The sequence below is a fragment of the Hemitrygon akajei genome, chromosome 25 (assembly GCF_048418815.1).
Source record: "Hemitrygon akajei chromosome 25, sHemAka1.3, whole genome shotgun sequence".
NCBI classification, from domain to species: Eukaryota; Metazoa; Chordata; class Chondrichthyes; order Myliobatiformes; family Dasyatidae; genus Hemitrygon; species Hemitrygon akajei.
In genome coordinates, this window is record NC_133148.1 from 6,250,365 (window position 1) to 6,272,393 (window position 22,029).

Below are 22,029 nucleotides of genomic sequence, written 5' to 3' on the forward strand. Positions count from 1 at the left end.
ACCCTACCAGCGCAGGCTAATCAAAACTGGCGGTGATAAGTACAACCATACACAAAATATGCATGCTCCGGAACTCCGTAATGGGAAAAAAATACCAAAAAGAAAACTAAAATTAATCTTACAATTAAACCTGTAAATCAAAACTAACCCCAATCCTCCCACCACCCCAAAAAGCCTGAAATTCGGCAAAAAAAGCCGAAATGCCTCCCCATAGAGAAAAAAAAGAGAGACTCCGCGAGCTGCCCATTTTATAATAGTGGTTTTAAAAAGCTTTCCTTAATTTCTCCCCCCAGTTACAAAAAAAGACAAGATACGGCCCTAAAGTAAAAAATCCCTGCAAAGGGAAAAAATATTTTGCTAAATATAAAAAGCCTTACAAAGCAACACACCACCATATCAAGACATGTTAACTGGTTCTTCTGCCCACTTACAGGCCTTAGTTCTAACTGATATATATGCAATTTAAATATCAATTTACTTTAATGCCTTCCATTACTTTACAGGGTATTATTGTGCTGAAACAATGGACACTGGTAAGGCTGGGTCATCATTAAAACATGGAACAGATTCCCAGCTGAAATGGTTAATACAAGAGGACACAATTTTACGGTGATCAGAAGAAAGTAGGGAGAGATGTTTTTTCCTAGACTAGTGGGTACATGGAAAGATATACCATGGGTAGTCATAGAGGCAGACACAACAAGGACATTCAAAAAACTCCTAAATAGGCTCATGGTGAAAGACGAATAGAATTCTGTACAGGACAGAAGCATTAAATTTATCATGAAGTAAATTGAAAGGTAAGCAGAGCAATATGGGCCAAAAGGCCAGCACTGTTCCGTCTTTCTCTACAACATCTAGCTCCCCATATCCAGCATAAAAGTTCAGAGAAAAAAATGTTTATACTTAATCCTTAAAAACACGCTGGGGAATGCAAAACAATTTGCCAAAACTATAAAAATTAAACAAAGGTAGAAATACCTATGTAATCTCTAGGGAAGAAAAATCAGCACCATTTTCCATTTAACTGACACGCCCAATGAAAAACTTTTTTTTAGAAAAAACTAATTATCTATCGACTAAGCACTCCCAACTATATATATAAGGAAAAAAGACCTTATGAACTATGGAAACTATCACTTAGTTAATGAAAAAAATGAGAATAAAACAAATAATAAAACAGATAATCAAACAGTCTATCCGTTGTCTTAATTCACTCAGTAGACCAAACAGATTTCGAAAAGTCATTCATCATTCACATCGAAAGGATCGCATCTTCTTTAAATGGTCGATCAATCAAAGGACATCTTAAGCAAATCAAAAATATTCAAAGCTTATCTTCTTTCCAGAAGAACGGTTATTCAGCAGACCTAAAACCATTCAAACCTTGGCTACAAACGGAATAGGGTTTACGTAGTCCAATGCCTCTTTGGGGTCCAGAAAAACACGTGGAGTCGAATCTTTGGGAATTAATTTTAATCGAGCTAGATATTGAAGTGATGGGAATAATCCCTTATCATGGGCTATCTTCATGGTTGGAACGAATTCAGACTGCAGAGCCATAACTTCCCGTGGATAATCTTCATAAAAATGAAGCTCGGAACCTTTAAATTTAAAAACTTTTTGTTTCCTTGCGTATTTTATAATTCGGTCTTTAACTTTAAAATGAAGAAAGGAGACCAAAGCTGACCTTGGTCTATCTTGTCAAGATGTCGCTGTAAAAATTCTAAATGCCCTTTCAATGTCGGGAGGTTGAGATAAAATATCCAAAAACAGAGATTGAAACAGGTTAGCAAAATAGTCTAATAAATCTCCAGTCTAGGATCCTTCCTTCAATCCAACAAGTCGAATATTATTCTGACAAAATCTTGCTTCCAAATCAATAATCTTCTGTTGTGACTTCTCCAAACGCGCTGATATTTCCACATTTTGCTGCTTCGCCTCTTTAAGTTCAGAATTCAGAGAAATAATGTTTTCCTGCACAAATTGAAAACTCTCTCGTAACGATTTCATCTCAGAAGAGGTAGCATCAAGTTTTATCGTGTTGTTGTCTATCTTCTTATCAAGACCCATCAGCGAATTTTCTAAATGTTCGACCCAGGCTGGTGTTTCCTCCAACTTCTTCCCCTTTCCATTGCTGGATTCAGAAAGCTGCTTTCCACTTCTTAAATATTGTAACATAGTAACAACTATTCCCCTCTAAGATCTGACAAATAAAAGTTAAAAATTCAAAGTTTAAAGAAGAATTAATTGCAGCCACACAGATCTGTGTGTCACTCCATTAGTAGGCAGAGTCTCCTGTTAAAACTAAGTAATTACTGCAAATGTTTCAATATTTATTTGTTTTATTTTGAGACACGGGTAGTTCTGGCTCAGTGGGTCTGCACCACTGATGTGACCAATTTACCTACTAACTGGTATGTCTTAGGATCTGGGGAGTGCCCAGAGGAAACCCACCCAGTAATGGGAGACCCTAAAACTCTTTAGAGACAGCCAGCACTGAAAAAGCGTTATGTTACCATGCCACCCCAGATACCTTTTGTAGTTTCTGGCAACGATAAAAATGTAGTCTCATTACAAGAAATTACTTCTGCACAATAGCATAGCAATTAGTGCTACACTTTACAGCACCAGCTATATGATCAGGGTTCAGATGTGCTGTCTGTAAGGTGTCTGTAAATTCCCCCCATGCTCCAGTTTCCTCCCCCATTCAAAAAATGTACAGTTATGGTTAGCGAATAATGGGCAAGCTTTGTTAGTGCAGGAAGTGTGCCCATACTCCATACATTTGAAATAAACAATGCGTTTTACTGTATCTTTTGATGACCATTTGACAATTAAAGCTAATCTCTAGCTAAATCTATTAAAAAACCACACAGGAAACCATGTGCTAATATATTCTTTGTACCCTGACAATCTTACCAAATTTTAACTTGTCACTGCACACACATTTCTTTCTGTTGCTGTTACAACTAAGCTCAGTGATGACTCTAAGAAGCTCTTCACTCTTGTGCATGTGACCCCAAACACTTCATTGTTATACAATTTAACACAAACTGTTGATGGTATCATCTCCGATCAAGAAATTCATGAATGCCACAGTAGCATCGAGGTAGCATGGGCAAAAGAGTTTGGAGTTCAATTCTGATGTCATTTGTAAGAAGTCTATATGTCTTCCCAGTGGATTGTGTGTGATTTTTTCTCCCACAGTCCAAAGATGTACTAGTTAGTAGGCGAATTGGTCATTGTAAATTGTCCTGTGATTACGCTGGGGTTAAATCAAGGGTGGCTGGGACAGCACAGCTTGAAGGGATGGAAGGGCCCAATTTGTGCTTTACCTCTAAATTAATAAATAAAATTTTTACTGTTGTTCTGACAGGGAAAGAACTCTGACTTTATTAGCACCTACAAGTTCTGAAGACATCTGTTGGTTCTAAAATTGGGTGGACAGTCATAGCACAGTACCTCTGGGGAATGAACTGACAAAAACATTTTGTTTGTGCTTGAACAAGACCTTTATTTTAAGAAAACCTTCTCTAAAATGCCCTTTGGTGCATTGTGACACACTGAGATAGAAATGGTGGTCAGTTGTTTGTCAATTGTTGACTTACAATATAATAAATAGATTCTTGCTGCAGATTTGGCTGCACAAGTGGTAGTGATGGTGTCAGAGTACTACAGTACATTCTGTAGGTGGTACAAGCCCCCCCCCCCCCTCCCGCCACTGTGCACTGACACTTTACAATGAAGGCTTCCTGCTATAAGAACACAAGAAATTCAGGCAGGAGTCAGCCATCTCCCCCATCGAGCCTGCTCCATCATTCAACAGGATCATGGCTGATCTGACTCCATGCCTTTTCCACATAACCCTTAATTCAAAAACCTATCTAATTGTGTCTTAAATATATCAAATGAGATAGTCTCTATTGCCTCCCTGACCAAAGATTTCCACAGTTTCACTACTTTCTGAGAAAAGCCATTTCTCCTTATCTGCATCCTAAATTTATTCCCCTGAATCTTGAGATTATGTCCCTAGTTCCAGTCTCACGTACCAGTGGAAGCAACTTTCCTGTTCTATATCTATCTTCTTCATAAGCCCATCGTCCCTCTTGCTGCATAGGCCACAGCAACAGCATGCCAGAGTATTCTGTCCTGGGTGGATAGAAGATTGATCACTTTCACCACATGACTTCATACATCTTCTAAGCCAAGATCCTTCCTCTCCTAGGGATAAGGTCTTTGATTCTTCTTTTGGTGTTTCTGTAGCACTGGGCTTTTATGGGACGGGGTTGCTAGCCCCATGCTCAATTCATAGCCGGGCTTGGGACTGTCCATGGTGGAGTTATCTATCCCTTTCATAATTTTATATGTTTCTATTAGATTCCCTCTCATTCTTTTGAATGAGTGTAAACTTAGGTGACTCAAACTCTCCTCTTAGGCTAACCCCTTCAATCTAATGAATGTCTTCTGCACAGCATCTAAAACTTTCATACCTTTCCTCCAAGTAAGGAGGCCAGAACTGCACACTGTACTCCAGGACCCGGTACATTGAAGCAGAACCTCTGTTAATCTCTGCTGTGTCATCACTCCTAATTCCTCTTCTCCGAGGATTGTCACCTTGTCATGGGTAGAGCCTATGAGTTCCTGTGATCCCGAAAGCTGGAGTTCAGCTCCTGGTAGGGTTACCCATGTGGTAAGGTATAGGGGGAGGTTCGAGACAAAGAGCAATCCAGCCAAGACCTCAATGGTGGAGCCGGCAGAAGATGATAACACATCACAATGGCAGTGAAGGCAGAGGAAGGCTGCTACAGTGAAGTGTCCCAGTCACTTTCTAGGTAGTTGCCAAGGACCCTGTGGTGCTGCCCATGTATCAGTCTCCCCAAGTCATGCACTCATTCTCCATTAAGGGACTAGACAACCGCTTATACTGATCATACCTGACACCACCACTACTCCATATTCCACAAACATCCCACTTAGTGAGGAACCAGGTGAAGCAGATGTGATGCTAAATAAAGATAGTCAGAACCAAAGTTGGCTAAGGTCAGTGGAGGAAGAGAAACTGAAGACTAGGCAGACAGAGCAGCAGGTGGTGTCTAGTCTAGAAATTGCTACCTGATGGAAACTGGCCATTTTCATGAGCGAGTTGGGTGTGTGTTATTCATGAGAACGGAGGGCGAATGGGGCTCTCTGGGTGTCTGTCAGAGAGTCAGTGACCTGCCATTGTTTATGGATATATGAAGATGTGTAGTGAATAGTATCTCTGAGCTGTCTCCCTCTCCCTCTCTTCCAGTTCGGAGTCCTACTCTGGTTGCTGACGTACATTGGGGCACTGTTCAATGGACTTACTCTCACCATTCTGGGTAAGGGGCAGCTATCACTGCTACTGTGGAGACTCAACATTCCCAGGAACATTCTGGAGTGGTTCTCACATCTCTGGAAGCTACTGAGCATGTGTGACTCAGACTGGAGCTCCAGGTGTCATACGATGTCTTCTCCAATCAGATCCCAGAGGTTCTGCCAGTTCCCTGCTTCTGAATTGTTCATTGACGGCTTTGGGAGCAAAGCAGGGTCATGTTGCCAGGGCGACAGGAGTGAAGGGGGTGGGGTGCCATCACATTGGCTCCTGGTGGTTGCCAGTCATTACACGATTGCCTGCTGTTACTTGCCCCAGTGATCGGGGGTCCTGTCAGCTCACCAGCCCCTGGTCAGGTGCCGTGGGGCAGGAAGGTCAGAGGTGAGCCCTCTGTGCACTGGAGTGACAGCCGAGTGACACACCTCCCTGCATCCATTGGCTAAGAAGCATGGACCCCCAAACCTGGGATAAAGACTGAGTGTATTCTCTCTATCTGTGCCCCTCATGATTTTACATACCTCTGTAAGACCACCCCTCCTTTTCCTCTGCTCCAAGGGAAAAAACACCTGGTCTGTCCAACCCTTCTCTATAATTCAGTCCTTCAAGTCCTGGCAACATCCCTGTAAATCTTTTCCCACACACTTTCCATCCAGTTTAATAACATCTTTCCTATAGCAGAGTGACCAAAACTGAACATAAGTGTGGTGTCACCAATGTCTTGTACAACTGCACAGGAACTCACAACTTCTATACTTATTGCCGTAATTGATGAATGCCAGTGTGCCAAAAGCCTTCTTCTTCACACTGTCTATCTGTGTCAACACTTTCAGGAAAACATTTATCTGTTCTGCAACACTCCCCAGGGTCCTACCCTTTACTGTGAAAAATCACACCTCGATTTATTTTACAGCACTTCCTTACTTGGATTAAACTTCATTTGCCATTCCTTGGTCTGCTTAACCAGCTGATCAAGATACCCCTGTAATTTTTGATAACCTTCTTCACTATCGGCAATATCACCTATTTTTGTGTTGCCTGGTTAATGATCTCTGTGCCCTGATTTCTCTTTCTCTCTCTCTTATTCTTCCAGTTGTAGTTGGTGCCTTCATCGTTCCCCTGGTTTACAGGAAGCATAAGGTTAGTGTTGAGCTCACCTGACTTTTAACGCCCAAGTCTGTTCCCTGCCCTAGATGTTGTCACTGATAAACTGGACTCTGATAATCCACTTTCTTTCTTTAGTTACTTGTGCACGAAGAGACCAGCTCAGCACCTGTCATCACACTGTTTTGAAGTCTGAACAAAGAAATGTCATTTTTATATAGACTTGTTTAGTGGATACAAATATTGACCGATTGATAACTTTGTGTGTATTCAGATTATTTATTTGCATGATCAATTACCAATCACACTACTATAATGCAGGTATTAATAGACAACAGAATCTACACATTAAAGGCCAATTAGAAACAGAATTGGTAAAGTAACTGACCCCCCCTAATCCTTTGTTTACGTCCTTATTTTGTCCTGGTACATCAATTAAATCTGCCCCCTGCAGTGCAAAGGCAAACTATGTTTAAAGGCCTTTCTTGCCTTGGCTGGCTGCACACTATCTGTAAATTGACTTTGCCTGGACATACAAAGCACAAAGTAAATTTATTATCAAAGTACATATATTCTATATCACCATATACAAACTGAAGATTCGTTTTCTTGTGGTTAGTCATGTTAAATATAAGAAACACAATAGAATCAATGAAAGACCACACCCAACAGGGCGGGCAAACAACCAGCATACAAAAGTCAACAAACTGTCCAAAAAGAAAAAAGGAAAAAAAGAGAAATAGTAATAATAAATAAATAAGCAATAAGTATGAGAAAATGAGGTGTAGAGTCCTTGAAAGTGAAGCCATGGGTGTGGGAACAGTTCAGTGATAGAGCGGGTGAAGTTCAGTGATGTTATCTCCACTGGTTTGAGCCTGATAATTAACTGTGCACCTGGTGGTGTGGGTCCTGAGACTCCTGTAACTTCTTCCTGATGGCTGCGGTGAGAAAAAAAGCATGGCCTGGGATGGTGGAGATCCTCGATGAAGGTTGCATCTTATCTTAGCCCTTGCCTTGCTGTAACTTCCACATAGACACCCAGTTGCCTCCCAACTCTCTTGGGTGTTGGTCTCTGCATTGCCTCTTACTGTGAACGACAGCCTCCCACGGCTCTTCAGTGCCTCCTGCTGGCTGATGTGAGGCTGTGGAGCACACCCAGAAACCCTTCCCCCCCCCCCCCCCCCCGCTAAACCCCCACCATCCATCTGGCAGTTTATGGAAATTCCCAGGTCATCGGTGGCTTCTGAAAAATGGCCTGATGGACCATATGACAAAAAAGCAGAATTAGGCCATTCAGCCTCATTGAGTTTGCTACACCATTCCGTCATGGCTGATTTATTATGTCTCTCAACCCCATTCTGCCTTCCCTCCATAACCTTTGATGCCCTTTCTAATCAAGGACCCCATGTGGTCATGGGGAGAGTGTGCAAATCTACAGAGAGTGGCAGACCTGAACCTGGTTTGCTGGCTCTGCAATGGCATTATGCTAACCACAATACTACCGTGCTATCCTAAACATATAAAAATGTTACAAACTTCACTCACACAGGGCATCTGCATGCTCCTAAAGAGGTTCTCAGTATGATCGCAAACTTATTCTCCACAGACCAGAGGTTCACCGGAAATCTGTGTTTCTTCCCTTTGAGTACATCCTTGAATCAGCTCCACTCCTCTCCTCATAATCCCCTCCCCACATAGAGCATGGAATAGAGTATTTCAGGAGGCTGGTGTTGGGCACATCAGCGATGTGGTCTGCTCCTTGTAATGACCATTAGAGAGACTCAATGCAGCGGGAGGACACAGGAAACTGTAAATGCTGGAAGCTGGAGCAAAAAAAAGCAGGCTGCTGGAAGTATACAGCAGGTCAGGCAGCATCTTTGGGGAGAAGATGTGTTTGCAAATGCTGACTGCCCATTTCCCTCCACAGATGTTGCCTGATTTACTGAGTTCCTCCAACAGCTCATTTTGTTTTGCTGGTGATGGAGTGTACGCTGATGCTGGTTCACTTGCCATTCCATTGGAGGACTGATGCTCAGGAAGTCACAACAGACATCTGCCTCATTCCAGCAGCCCCCACCCAACCCTAGTGTCAGGACACGTTCTACCAGACCCAGCCTTCTTCCCCACTCCAGAACAACAAGTGAGCATCAGGGATCATGGTCACTGCTCCATGTGCCACCTTCCACTGAAAGGATTGTGGAGTGGATAGAGTCCTCACTGTGTGTCAGGAACTTGCCAATCAACTGCCTTCATACTGAATTTTTCTCTTTCCCACCAGGTGCAGATTAACCAATACCTGGGGCTCCTGAGAGGACAAATCAAGGATGTAACAGCAAAGTATGTTTTTATTGGCTGCGGTTGGAAGGTGTTTACACCCACTGGATGTTTTTTGTTTTTCCGCACCATTCTCCATAAACTCTAGAGACGGTTGTGCATGAAAATCCAGGAGGTCAGCAATTTCTGAGATACTCAAACCACCCCATCTGGCACCAACTCGTTCCACAGTCAAGGTCTCTTAGGTAGCATTTCCTCGCCATTCTGATATTTGGTCTGAACAATAACTGAACCATGTGACCATGCCTACATTTTGTAGGCATTGAGTTGTTGCCACATGATTAGCTGATTAGATATTTACCTTAACAAGCATGTGTGCCTAATAAAATGAGCGTGAGGTAGGTGAGGCAGGTGAGGTAGGTTTAATTGAGGCCCATGTGAGGCAGTGAGGTAAGTTTAACTGAGGCAGGTGTAGGGGTGTGCCTAATAAAATGAGTGTGAGGTAGGTTTAACTACACATGTGATTTGGGGTAGGACAGATAGATTCTCATGAAACTTCGAAATATTGGATGTGAAGGTGAGGGGTGTGGGATGGGATGACTCTGAGGCTGAGATATCCTGGGGAAAGGTGGCGGTGAGGTCACTCTCTGAGGGTGAAGAATCCACACAAGTACCAGTATGAGAATGGGAATACTATCTGGATTAATACCAGACCTTCACCTGGTGACCTCTGGTCCCTCACCCTCTGATCTGTCTCCCACTGAACCTTCACCCTCTGACCTCTCTTCCACTGACCCCCTCACCAATTAACCACTCTCTCACTGACCCTTCACCCAGTAATGTTTGACAACTAACTTCCGTCCCCAGCTGACCTCTCCATGCTCATGTTGACCACTGACACACCTGTTGCACACTCCATTGTTTAGATATGAAGGTATTCCTTCATCCGCACTCCAAACTACCAAACCGGGATAGCTTTCCATGGGGAACATTCTTCAACTGTCTTCAGTACCTCTTCATTTTTTTCCTGTTACAGAATCCAGTCCAAGCTTCCGGGATCAAGACCCAAAGCGGAATAATGGTGGAAAAGCAGGAACTGTGGCTGGAACCCAGGTCTGGGACCCTACATCCCAAACGATGTTTGTCAATAAAAGTCTTAACCTGACAGCAATCAGAACATCAACACTGGATGCAGTGAATTTAGAGACTTAAATACACCCCGTACCAAGTATTGGAGTCTTCCCCTTTCACATGATGTACACCTGGTTTTATGTGGGTTCAGGCCTGAATCCCTGAATGAGGCAAACTGGCCACATGGATATCATGTGTCCTCATGTGATCCCAGGGGAAATGTGGATGCCATTTATGAGGGAATAGTAAGAATAGATTGGGTTTGGGGCTGTAGGGTGCTATTGAGTTATGGGGTTTCAATGGGAAAAGTGCAGCTAATGGTGGGGGGGGGATTTATAGAAGAAGGGATGGGAGAAGTGGGATATTTGCTAGAGGGGTTAGGGGTATGGGGAATTATAGGGTGTGAATTTTTGATGGGAGGTTTGTGGATAGAAGGGTTAATGGAGAGGGTTTAATCTGCCAAAGGGTTAATAAAGGTTTAGGACACAGAGTTATAGGTGGGATTTGATTGGGTTCTGGGATAGAGTTTGTGGGGTGAGATACTAAAAGGGAAAAATTTCAAAGGTGGGGCTTGAAGAAGATTTACAAACATGGACAAATTTTCAGCACAGGATGTAAACAAATTCCAATCATATTGAGCCTCAGCAGAAGAGGGCTGGGGGTTGGTGGGGGGCTTGGTACTGGCTTTCTGACAGCTACTGCTGCATTTCTACTTAAGGCTGATCCAAGAAAATTGCTGCTATTGCCCAGTCTCTCTCACTGTGCTGAGTCTGCACTGGGGATTTAGTCACCAATCTCAGGTTCAAGAGGAGAAAGTTGCACAGGGGTCTTGAGCCAACCAGGGAGATCCATCAGGGAGAGGAAGAGGGAGAGGGAGGGGTGGGGGGGGTGGGGGAGAGAGAGAGAGAGAGAGAGAGAGACCATAAGAGCAGAAGTAAATTATTTATCCTATCAAGTCTGCTCTGCCATTTCATCAGGGCTGATTTATTATCCCACTGAACCCCATTCTCCTGGCTTCTCCGCATAACCTTTGATGCCTTGAACCTATCAACCTCCACCTTAAATATACCCTATGACTTGGCCTACACAGATGTCTGTAGCAATGAATTCAACAGATTCACCATCGACTGGCTAAAGAAATTTTTCCTCATCTCTGTTCAAAATGGACGTCCCTCAATTCTGAGGCTGTGCCCTCTGGTTCTAGACTTCACTACAGGAAACATCCTCTCCACATCTATTTTATCCAGACCTATCAATATGCAATACGTTGCAATGAGACCACCCCCACCATTCTTCAAAACTCCAATGAGTAAGGCCCAGAGGGATTAAACACTCCCCATATGTTAACCTTATCTTTTCTGTGATCATTCTTGTGAACCCCCTGTGGACCCTCTCCAGTGCCAGCATATTGTTTCTTCGGTAAGGGCCCAAAACTGCTCACAATACTCCAAGAGCGGTCTGACCAATGCCATATAAAGCCTCAGCATCACATCCTTGTTTTTGTATTCTAGTCCTCTTGAAATGAATGCTAATATTGTATTTGTTTTCCTTGCCTGCAACTGAAACAGCAAGTTAATCTTTAGAGATCCCTGCAGGAGGGCTCCCAGTTCCCTCTCTACCTCTGAAAATAGTCCACACCTTTATTCCTTCCACCAAAGTGCATGACCATGTATTCATCTGATACTTCTTTGCCCATCCCCGATCTGTCTAAGTCCTTCTGCAGACTTCCTGCTACCTCCACCTACTTTAGTATTGTACACAAACGTGGCCACAAAGCCGTCAATTCCTTCGTCCAAATTATTGACATTAACATGAAAAGAAGCAGCCCCAACACTGACCCCTGCTCCACACCACTAGTCACCGGCAGCCAACCAGAAAAGGTCCCCTCTATTCTCACACTTTGCCTCCTGCCAGTCAGCCAATCTTCTATTTGTGCTGGTATTTTCCTTTAAACTTATCATGTGCCTCCAAGTGACTCTTATCTTGTTAAGCACTCCCGTGTGGCAAAGGTCTTCTGAAAATCCAAGTACACAACATTCACTGACTCTCCTTTGTCTATCCTGCCTGTTATTTCAACAGATTTGCCAGGCAAGATTTCCCCTTTAGAAAACTATGCTGACTTTGGTCTATTTTATCATGAGCCTCCAAGTATCCCAAAACCACCATATGTTTCTAACCATTCAGTCAAGCTAACTGGCCTATAATTTCCTTTCTTCTGTCTCCCTCCATTCTTAGAGTGGAGTGCATTTGTAATTTTCCAGTCCTCAAGAACCGTGCCAGAATGTAATGATTCTTGAAAGATCATTACTAATGCCTCCACAATCTCTCAGCCACCTCTTTCAGAACCCTGGGGTGTAGTCCATCTGGTTCAGATGACTTAGCCTTTCAGCTTCCCCACCTTCTCCTTAGTAACAGTAACAACATATCATCTTCCCTCTGACACTCTCACACTTCTGGCATACTGCTGGTATCTTCCACAGTGAAGGCTGACACAAAACACTTAATCAGTTCACCTGCCATTTCTTTGTTCCGCATTGCTACCTCTCCAGTGTCATTTCCCAACGGTCTGCTATCCACTATTGTCTCTCTTTTATCTGTGTTTTGGGAGTGTGTGTGTGTGGCTCACGAGGAGAGGTTTAACTGTGATTCCTCTCACCATATAATATCTTGCAGCTGTGAGTGTGTTGGGGTGCAGGAGAGGGAGCTCATCAGTTTTAGGTGGGGGTCAGCTTTGGGGAGTATCTATTCCTAAAGAAGAGTGCTTATGTAGAAGAAGCAAGGCACCAAAAATCTGTAATATATTACGAATCCTACATCTGCATGCAATTCCTTTATGCCATTATAAACTCCGTTGTCTGTTTGCATAAAGGGATGTAAACATCGCACTGTAATAATACCCTCCAGCCAGGGGCATTGCTGCAGGAGAGTAAGGTGAAAGGCTGTTTTAAATTCCTGTCTCTGGATTTGTAATGAAATCTCCCAATGAGCCAATGGGAAAATTGGTCATGTTTACAACAGGTGGTCTGCCCCCTATTGCCTGTTTTGCACCATTACACAGAGGTGAACAGCTACTCCAAGTTTACATGGATGTAAACAGTTGTAGGTGTTAACACAGGAATCTGTAACATTCATATGACAATAGCTGACCTCAAAGCAGGCCATGAACTCTAACTGTACAGCCGGTTCCAGTGCACCACTGCAGATGATCATCTCGTGGATGGTAAAAAACACTTCAATAAAATTGTGCTGTTTTCAGATTTTTTTTGGATGCTGTCTAAGTACAAAAGGAAATAACAAAAAAATCATAAATGGCAGGAGTGGCCAGATTCAAGATTCAAGATTGTGCAATGGCATTTCCTGTACACAAGTGTAAAGTGTAAAATAATCATTACTCCAGATCCAATTCAGCACAAAAATCACAAAGAACACAATAATAATTTTAAAGAGAACAGTAAATGTAAATACATAGGATAGCCTATACATAGATTGATTATATATCCTTAAAGTGATGCTAGGCACAGGAGTGTCTGTACAACAGGAAATAGTGGTTGGGGGTGTGGAGAAGCGAGTTAGTGAGTGGAGATGTTGATCAGCCTTACTGCTTGGGGAGAGTAATGTTTTTGAGTCTGTGATCCTGGCGTGGATGCTGCGTAGCCTCCTCCCCATTGGGAGTATGACAGACTGGGTGGTCCTTTCCCAGCACATTTCTGTGTATATCTCCTTGATGGTGGGTAGGCTGCTGCCGGTGATGCACTGGACAGTTTTGATTACCCGTTGTAGAGCCTTCCTGTCTGCCACAGTGCAGTTTCCATATTAAGCTTGTCAGGATGCTCTTTACTGCCTCCTCAGAAATTAGAGGCATTGCTAAGCCTTCCTGATTGTGTAGGAGGCATTAAATTTTATGAAAGACATGCATTTCCCAGGAGTATGAAACTGTTTTCAGTTTCTACAGCTGTACCGCCAATGTAAAGTGAGGGGGGCGGATGAGAACACAGCACTACTGGATTCACCCTCGGCAATAACTCAAGCCTACAATATTTACCCTTGGCAATAACTGAAATCAGCTCTGGCAGTGTTTCCAGGCTGCTGGTGTTTACGCACACTAGAACATTGAACAGTACAGCACAATGTCAATGCTGTACATGATGCAGAATTAAACTTAAGTCCCTCCTGCTTACACAAGATCTCCTGTGTCTAAACTCCCACTATCTTATCTGCCACCTCCATTACTCCTGGCAGCCCATTCTGGGCACATACCACTTTGTGTAAGAAATTGCCTTGTACTTCTGCTTTAAAATGCATATCTCACCTTAATTGCATATCCAGCATTTGACATTTTCACCCTGGGAAAAAGATTCATTTGACTACCCTCTCAATGTCTCTTGTAATCTTATAAGCTTCTATGAGGTCTTCACTCAACCCCTGGCTCTCCAGAGGAAACAATTCTAGTTTGACAACCTTTCCTTACAGCAGATACCCTCTCTGTACAGCAAGTGCTCACTCCTAAGAGCAAATCCCCTCTCCTTCCAGCAAATAAGCAAATAACTTCTCCCTAGAACAAATACCCTCTCTGTACAGGAAATACCCAATCCTTAGAACAAATAAGCTCTCCTTACAGCAAATACCCACTTCTGGCACCAAATACCCTCTCTGTACAGCAAATACCCTCCCCTTAGAGCAAATACTCTCTCCTTACAGCAAATACCCATTCTTTACAGCAAATACCTTCTCATTACAGCTTATACTTCTGGCAGCAAATACCCTGTCACAGCTTATACCCACTTCTGGCAGCAAATACCCTGTCTCACAGCTTATACCCACTTCTGGCAGCAAATACCCTGTCTCACAGCTTATACCCACTTCTGGCAGCAAATACCCTTTTCTTAGAGCTCATACCCTCTTTGAACAGCAAATATCCTCTCCTAACAGCAAATGCCCTCTCCTTACAGCTTCTACCCATTTCTGGCAGCAAATACCCTCTTCTTAGTGCTCAAACCCTCTCCTTACAGCAAATATCCTCTCCTTTCAGCTCATTGAGGTGACATCCTGGTAAACCTGTACTGACTGGTCCTTTCTCTGACCTGGAGGCAGGGAAGACATTTGCCTTGGATCACTGGCACTGACCACTGACCAATATGAGTATTGCTTGTATTTGCCTTTCCACGTTACTGGTGAACAGATTCGTTGACAGAAGATGTATGGAGGAGATTAGCACTAGCTGAATAGCCACCCCTACACCATTGTGGTCCATAGATTCAACTAGGGCAACCCTGCTGCAGAAACTGAGTTGCAACCTTGTCCCAAATCCAGACTCTGTCACTTGTCTCGTCCTTCTCACTCAGGACTTTCACACAGTACAGAATCTAGCCCTTCAGCCGAGCATGTCTATGTTGACCCTTTTATCTCACCCTGTTTGCCCTAATTGGGTCTTTATTTCTACAAGTCTTGCTGATTCAAATGCTTATCCAATGTGTTGTTTGCATTTGACTCCATCACCTCCTCTGGCAAGGTGTTCCAGATATCAGCCACTCACTGTGTATATAAAAAAAACTTTACCTTCAAATCTCCTTTTAAACATCTTCCTCTCACACAAAATGCTGCAGGAACTCAGGTCTTGCAGAATCTATAGAGAAAAATAAATAGGCAATATTTTGGGCCAAGACCCTTCTTCAGGGCTGGAACAGCAGGAGGCAGAAGACGGAATACAAAGGTGGGGGAGATGAAGGAGTACAACCTGGCTTGTGATAGGTCAGACCTGGTGAGCGGGAAGCCAGTGGCTGAAGGCATATATCAGGCACAGGATAAAGTCAATGGCAGGCAGTCAGAGTGAGGCTCAGAGCTGTGGCAGTGAGAGTGGCACATAAAACCCAGAAAGAAAAGCAGAGTGAGAAGCAGTTACTCAAATGCAGATAGCACTTATCACCTTTCACCTCATTGAGAGGTCAGCAGCAAAGGGTTGAGCAGATCCTGAATATCAACATGTCAAGTTGACCTGTCCTAGCTCAGCATTTTGTTGCAATCATGAAAAAGCCATGGCAGCAGCAAAACTTGATCAGGGGTTTGTGCATATGTACTCTTCAAAGACTCTACATCCTGACTGGTATGGAGTCTCCAATATGCAAAGCCACAAGGGGTCACAGAGGGCTGCAGCTTCATTTCAGGCACCATCGAGGACATCTTCAAAAGTCAATGCATCAAGGAGATAGCATCCATCATTAAGGACACTCAACATCCAGGACATAACTTCTCATTACTACAATTGGGGAAGAGGTACAGGAGCCCGAAGGCCCGCACTCAATGATTCAGGAACAGCTTCTTCCCCTCTGCTGGCAGATTTCTGAATGGTTGATGAACCCATGAACATGATCTCTTTTGCACTGTGTATTTATTTATTGTAACTCAGAGTAATTTTTCTACCTCATACTGTACTGCTACCACAAAACAATAAATTCCACATAACCATTGTGGTTACAAAAACAGGTCATAGGCTGAGCATTCTGTGAAGAGTGATGGAAGACTCACTTCTTGCCTGGGGAACTGCAGCTCCAACAATAAGGAGGCTCAACAACATCCAGGACCTTGTAGTCTGATTGATTGGTATGCAGTCCACCATCTTTCCTCCACCACTAACAATGTGGCTGCTGTGTGTTCTGACTACAAAATGTACTAATTCTGACCTAGTTTATCTTGGATGGCATGGTAGCTTAGCAGTTAGTGCAATGCTTTTACAGCTCAGGACATTCCGGAATTCAAAGTTCAATTCTGGCACTTCTGGATGCAGTCTCTGTATGTCCTCCCATGGAACATGTGGGTTTTCCCCAGTTTCCTCCCATACTCCAAAGACGTACTATGTAGATTATTATAATTTGACCCATGACTAGGTTCAGATTAATTGGGGTTGAGGAGTTAATGGGGCAGTGTGGCTTGAAAAGCCAAAATAAATAAATCAATAAATATTTAATGTATATTCTTATTGAAACTTAGAGTAATTTTCTTATGTATTGCACTGCACTGCTGCAAAAAAACATCTAATTTCATGACATACGTCAATGATAATAAACCTGATTCTGATATGAAACCATCTAAGTGGTTTTTAAGCATTGAAACTCTACCTGTCTCAACTACATATACACAAGTACATCCAACAACATCTGCAAGAAAAACTTACCCCATATCTTTGCCCTCTCAACTTAAACCTGTGCCTCCAGTTTTAGACTTCCCTAGGAAAAAGTCTCTGACCAGCCACCTCTCATAATTTTATAATTGGAATTAGTTTGTTGTCACATGTACTGAGGTCCAGGGAAAGGCTTGTCTGGCATACTGTTCATACAGATCAGACACAGTGTACTGAGGTAGAACAAGGTGAAAAGAAATAATTCAGAATAAAAGAGTTTCGGTTCCAGGGAAAGTTAACAATAAAACACAAGATCATGAGCTCAAGAGTCCATCTTATTTTACTAGGGAACCATTTACAACTGCAGAGCAGAAACTGTTCTTGTGCGCGACTTCAGGATTGAAGGATGTCCATTTATAACAGAGATGCGGAGAAATTACTTTCTCCGGTGGTAAATCTGTGATATTTGTTGCCAGAAGTGGTGCTTTTAAGGCAGAGATAGATAGGTTCTTGATTATCCAGGGCATCAAAGGATATGGGGAAAAGGCAGGGAAGTGGGGATGACTGGAGGAATTGGATCAGCCCATGAATGAATGGCAGGCTGAATGGCCTACTTCTGCTCCTATATCTTATGGTCTTAAGGTCTTTCAGGCTTTTGTAACTTCTGCCTGTTGGGAGAGGAGAGAAGAGAGAATATCCCAGTTAGGTGCGGTCTTTGATTTTACCCGCTGCTTTTACTAAGGCAGCACGAAGTGTAGTCAGAGTTCACGGAGGCAAGTCTGGTTTCTGTGATGCACTTCAGCAGTTTCTAGTGGCCACGGATAGAGCAGTTGCCAAACCAAGCTGTGAGGCATCTTGATAGTTTGTCTGCTCAGCTTTCTTATGAAAGCCCTCCAATCACTCTGCACTTGTTCCAATGCAGCCAGATCCTTTCTGTAGTGTGGTGACGAAAACTGTGCACAACACCCCAATGAGATCTAGCCAGTGCTTTGTCCAGCCATGACATAACATCACAACTCTTATACTCAAAAACACAAGAGATTCTGCAGATCCTGGAAATCCAGAGCAACACACACAAGGTACTGGAGGAACTCAGCAGGTCAGGTAGCATCCATGGAAATGAAGAAACAGTCAGTATTTCAGACCAAGACACCTCATCAGGACCAGAAAGGAAGGGGAAAGTGGGGGGAGGGGAAGGGGGACAAGTTAGAGTTGATAGATGAAACCAAGTGGCTGAAGAAGAAGGTTTGTGAAAGGAGAGGATAGTGGACCATGGAAAAAAGGGAAGGAGGAGTGACACCAGAGAGACCTGACAGGTAGGTGAGGAGAAAAGGGGAATAGAAGAAGAGGGGAAAAAACTCAACCATCAGGAAAATGGTAGAGGAGCCTCAGGACCCACACCTATGGACTCTCTTTCAAGGACTCTACAACTCATGTTCTCAGTATTATAAATTAGTTAATCTCTTTATTTATTTGTTGTTTGTTGGCTTATTTGTATTTGCAAAGCCTGTCTTCTTTTGCACATTGGTTGTTTGTCAGTCTTTGCGCAGTTTTTCACTGATTCAGTTGTGTTCCTTTGTATCTACTGTGAATGTCTACAATAAAATGAATCTCAGGGCAGTATATGGTGGCGTATACATTCTTTGATAATAAACTGACTTTGCCTTTTGAGTCTGTTTTACACAAGAAAGTTTGAAATCTGACAGATTATATGTCGAACAGATGTAGAGACCAAAGGAAGTGTCTGTGATCGGTGGGGATTAAGGAACATCTCTGGCAAGCAATGATCCTGCTAGCTGGGAGAGGGTGATGAGGGCTTGATCTCTCTGAGGCGGTGTACGAAGGCGATGACTGAGAACAGATGATTGTCAAACATGATGAACAGTTGAACCCTACCATTGCTTTGGGTGGGAAATGAGCGAGAAGACAGAAAGGAAAGGGAGGGAGAGAGAGAGAAAAGGAGGAAGATGTCAGGTGGCAGGAAGGAAAAGGGAGGGGGTGAGGAAGGAGCTGGAGAGAACACGAAGGGACAACAAGGGGGTGAACAGAGAGATGGAGAGTATATGACAGGGACAGAGGGAGAAATGAGAGTGTGAAAGAGGAAGGGAGGGAAGGGAGTGTACGACCGGCACAGAGGGAGAAACGAGAGTGTGTGAGAGGAAGGGAGGGAGGGAGGGGCACTTGGGGGCAGAGAGAGGAGAGTGTGGGAGAGGCAGAGGGATGATTAGACTGGGTGGGGCAGAGGTAGGTAAGAAAATGTGTTTCAGGGGTGGAGGGGAAGGGGAGTGGGTGGGAGGAAGGAGTGGAGGAGGAAAATATGTGGGAGGAAGAAGTGGAAGGAGGAGAGAGTGTGAAAGGGTAGAAGAAGGGAAGAGTGTGTGGGAGCGGGGAGGGGGTGGAGGGAGGGGAGTGAGTGGGAGGGGTGGAAGGAGGGAGGAGTGTGTGCGATTGGTAGAGGGGGGATTAGAGAGTGTGTGGGGGGTGGAGGAAGAACGTGAGAGAGGGATGGGTGATGAGGAGATGTGTGGGAGTGGTGGAGGGTGTGACGAGAGTGTGTGGGGGCGGATAGATGGAGGTAGGAGAGTGTGTGAGGGGCAGAGGGAGAGAGGAGTATGTGGGATTGGTAGAGGTGGATTAGTGTTTGTGAGAGGGTGGAGGAAGAGAGGACAGTGTGTGGGCGCAGAGGGAGGGACTATTTGAAGAGGAGGGGTGGAGGGCGGAGAATGTGAGAGACTTAAGTAAGGCGATAAGAAGGAAGTGCTGAACAGGTTGTTCGTAGTCTCGACAGTGCGATGGGAAACTCCGACTCCTCGTCCGCTACTGAGCCCTCGGTCCCGGTGGACACGGCGTCCAAATCCGGGTCCCGGGACAATCCACTCAACTTCAGGCACCAGAACTTCGAGCAGATCCGCGACCAGTGCCTGCGTGATGGCCAGCTCTTCGAAGACCCCACATTCCCCGCGGACGAAGGGTCTCTCGGCAAGATCGATGAGTCCAGCATCAAGTGGCTCCGACCCGCAGTGAGTAGCGGCGATCGGGTGCGAGCACAGAGCGGGGCAGGGGAGGTGTTGCCCGGCTCCAAGCGACAAATAAATATAATGGCCTCCTGACTTACAAATATAGAAACATAGAAAACCTACAGCGCAATACAGGCCCTTCGGCCCACTATGCTGTTCCGAACATGTACTTACTTTAGAAATTACCTAGGCTTTACCTATAGCTCGCTGATTTTCTAAGCTCCATGTACCTATCCAGGAGTCTCTTAAATGACCCTGTCGTATCCGCCTCCACCGCCGTTGCCGGCAGCCCATTCCACACACTCACCACTCTCTGCGTTAAAAAACTTACCCCTGACATTTCTATACCTACTCCCCAGCACCTTAAACTTGTGTGCTCTTGTGGTAACCATTTCAGCCCTGGGTAAAAGCCTCGGACTATCCACACGATCAATGCCTCTCATCATCTTATACACCTCTATCAGGTCACCTCTCATCCTCCATCGTTCCAAGGAGAAAAGGCCGAGTTTACTCAACCTGTTCTCATAAGACATGTTCCCAGTCCAGGCAACATCCTTGTAAATCTCCTCTGCACCCTTTCTATGGTTTCCACATCCTTCCTGTAGTGAGGCGACCAGAACTGAACACAGTACTCCAAGTGGGTCTGACCAGGGTCCTATATAGCTGTAACATTACCTCTCGGCTCTTAAACTCAATCCCATGGTTGATGAAGGCCAATGCACCGTTCAGCTTCTTAACCACAGAGTCAACATTACATAGTAGTGAGGGAACTCAGTTTTCTTTGTGTGTGTGTGTGTGTGTGTGTGTGTGTGTGTGTGTGTGTGTGTGTGTGTGTGTGTGTGTGTGTGTGTGTGTGTGTGTGTGTGTGTGTGTGTGTGTGTCTTTACAGGAGGTCCCAAAGAGTGTGTCAGTATTTACAGACAGTCCCGGGAAGTAAGACCATAAGACATAGGAACAAAATTAGACCATTCAGCCCATCAAGTCTGCTCCACCATTCCATCATGGCTGATCCCAGATCCCACTCAACCCCATACACCTCCCTCTCCATATTCTTTGTTGCCCTGATCAGTCAGGAAACTATCAATTTTCACTTTAAGTGTACCCACAGACTCTGCAGTCTGTGGCAGAGCATTCCACAGATTCACTACACTGGTGAAAAAAATTCCTCCTTACCTCTGTTCTAAAGGGTTGCTCCTCAATTTTGAGTCTGTGCCCCCAGTTATGGACACTCCCGCTACAGGAGACATTCTTTCCACATCCACCATATGTCGTCCTTTCAACATTTGGTAGGTTTCAATGAGATCCCCACCATTCTTCTAAATTCCAGTGAGTACATGTTCAAAGCTGCCAAACACTCTTCATATGTTAACCCCTTCATTCCCAGAATCATCCTCGTGAACCTCCTCTGGACTCTCTCCAATGACAACACAACCTTTCTGAGATATGGGGCCCAAAACTGTTGACAATACTCCATGTATGGTCTTATAAAGCCTCAGCATTATCTCCTTGTTTATATATTCTATTCCCCTTGAAATAAATGCTAAAGTTGCATTTGCCTTCTTTACTACAGACACAACCTGTAAATTAACCTTCTGGGAGTCTTGCATGAGAACTCTTAAGTCCCTCTGCACCTCCAATGTTAGAACCTTCTCCCCATTTAGATAATAGTCTGCACTATTGTTCCTTTTATCAAAATGCATTATAATATCCCAACACTATTCCATCTGCCACTTTTTTGCCCATTCTTCTGATTTGTCTGTCCTCCTGCAATCACATTGCTTCCTCAGCACCATCTACTCCTCCACCTGTCTTCGTATCATCTCCAAACTTCGCTACAAAGCCATCAATTCATTGACAAGCAATGTGAAAAGTAGCAGTCTCAATACTGACCCTGGAGGTACACGACTAGTCACTGGGTCTCCTTTATTCCCACTCACAGCCTCCGGCCTGTCAGCCATTCCTCTATCCATGCCAGTATCTTTCGTGTAATGCCATGGGATTTTATCTTAAGTAGCCTCATATGTGGCACCTTATCG

The 22,029-nt window shown here is 44.1% G+C and overlaps 2 protein-coding genes across 7 annotated transcripts in view; both read left to right on the plus strand.

The window, feature by feature from the left end:
• LOC140716340 (reticulon-1-A-like) overlaps positions 1–13,119 on the plus strand; it is a 161,869-nt gene extending 148,750 nt beyond the window's left edge. For all 6 annotated transcript variants that reach the window (XM_073028977.1, XM_073028978.1, XM_073028979.1 and 3 more), the window contains 4 exons: positions 5,294–5,363; positions 6,447–6,493; positions 8,736–8,794; positions 9,768–13,119. In XM_073028977.1, coding sequence (XP_072885078.1) covers positions 5,294–5,363; positions 6,447–6,493; positions 8,736–8,794; positions 9,768–9,810 — 219 coding nt within the window. In that variant the 3' untranslated portion in view covers positions 9,811–13,119. The remainder of the gene's footprint in view (positions 1–5,293; positions 5,364–6,446; positions 6,494–8,735; positions 8,795–9,767) is intronic.
• Positions 13,120–19,694: 6,575 nt separating this feature from the next.
• LOC140716342 (calpain-8-like) overlaps positions 19,695–22,029 on the plus strand; it is a 190,420-nt gene continuing 188,085 nt past the window's right edge. The window contains exon 1 of the mRNA XM_073028983.1: positions 19,695–19,996. Within this exon, the coding sequence (XP_072885084.1) occupies positions 19,769–19,996 (228 nt within the window). The 5' untranslated portion in view covers positions 19,695–19,768. The remainder of the gene's footprint in view (positions 19,997–22,029) is intronic.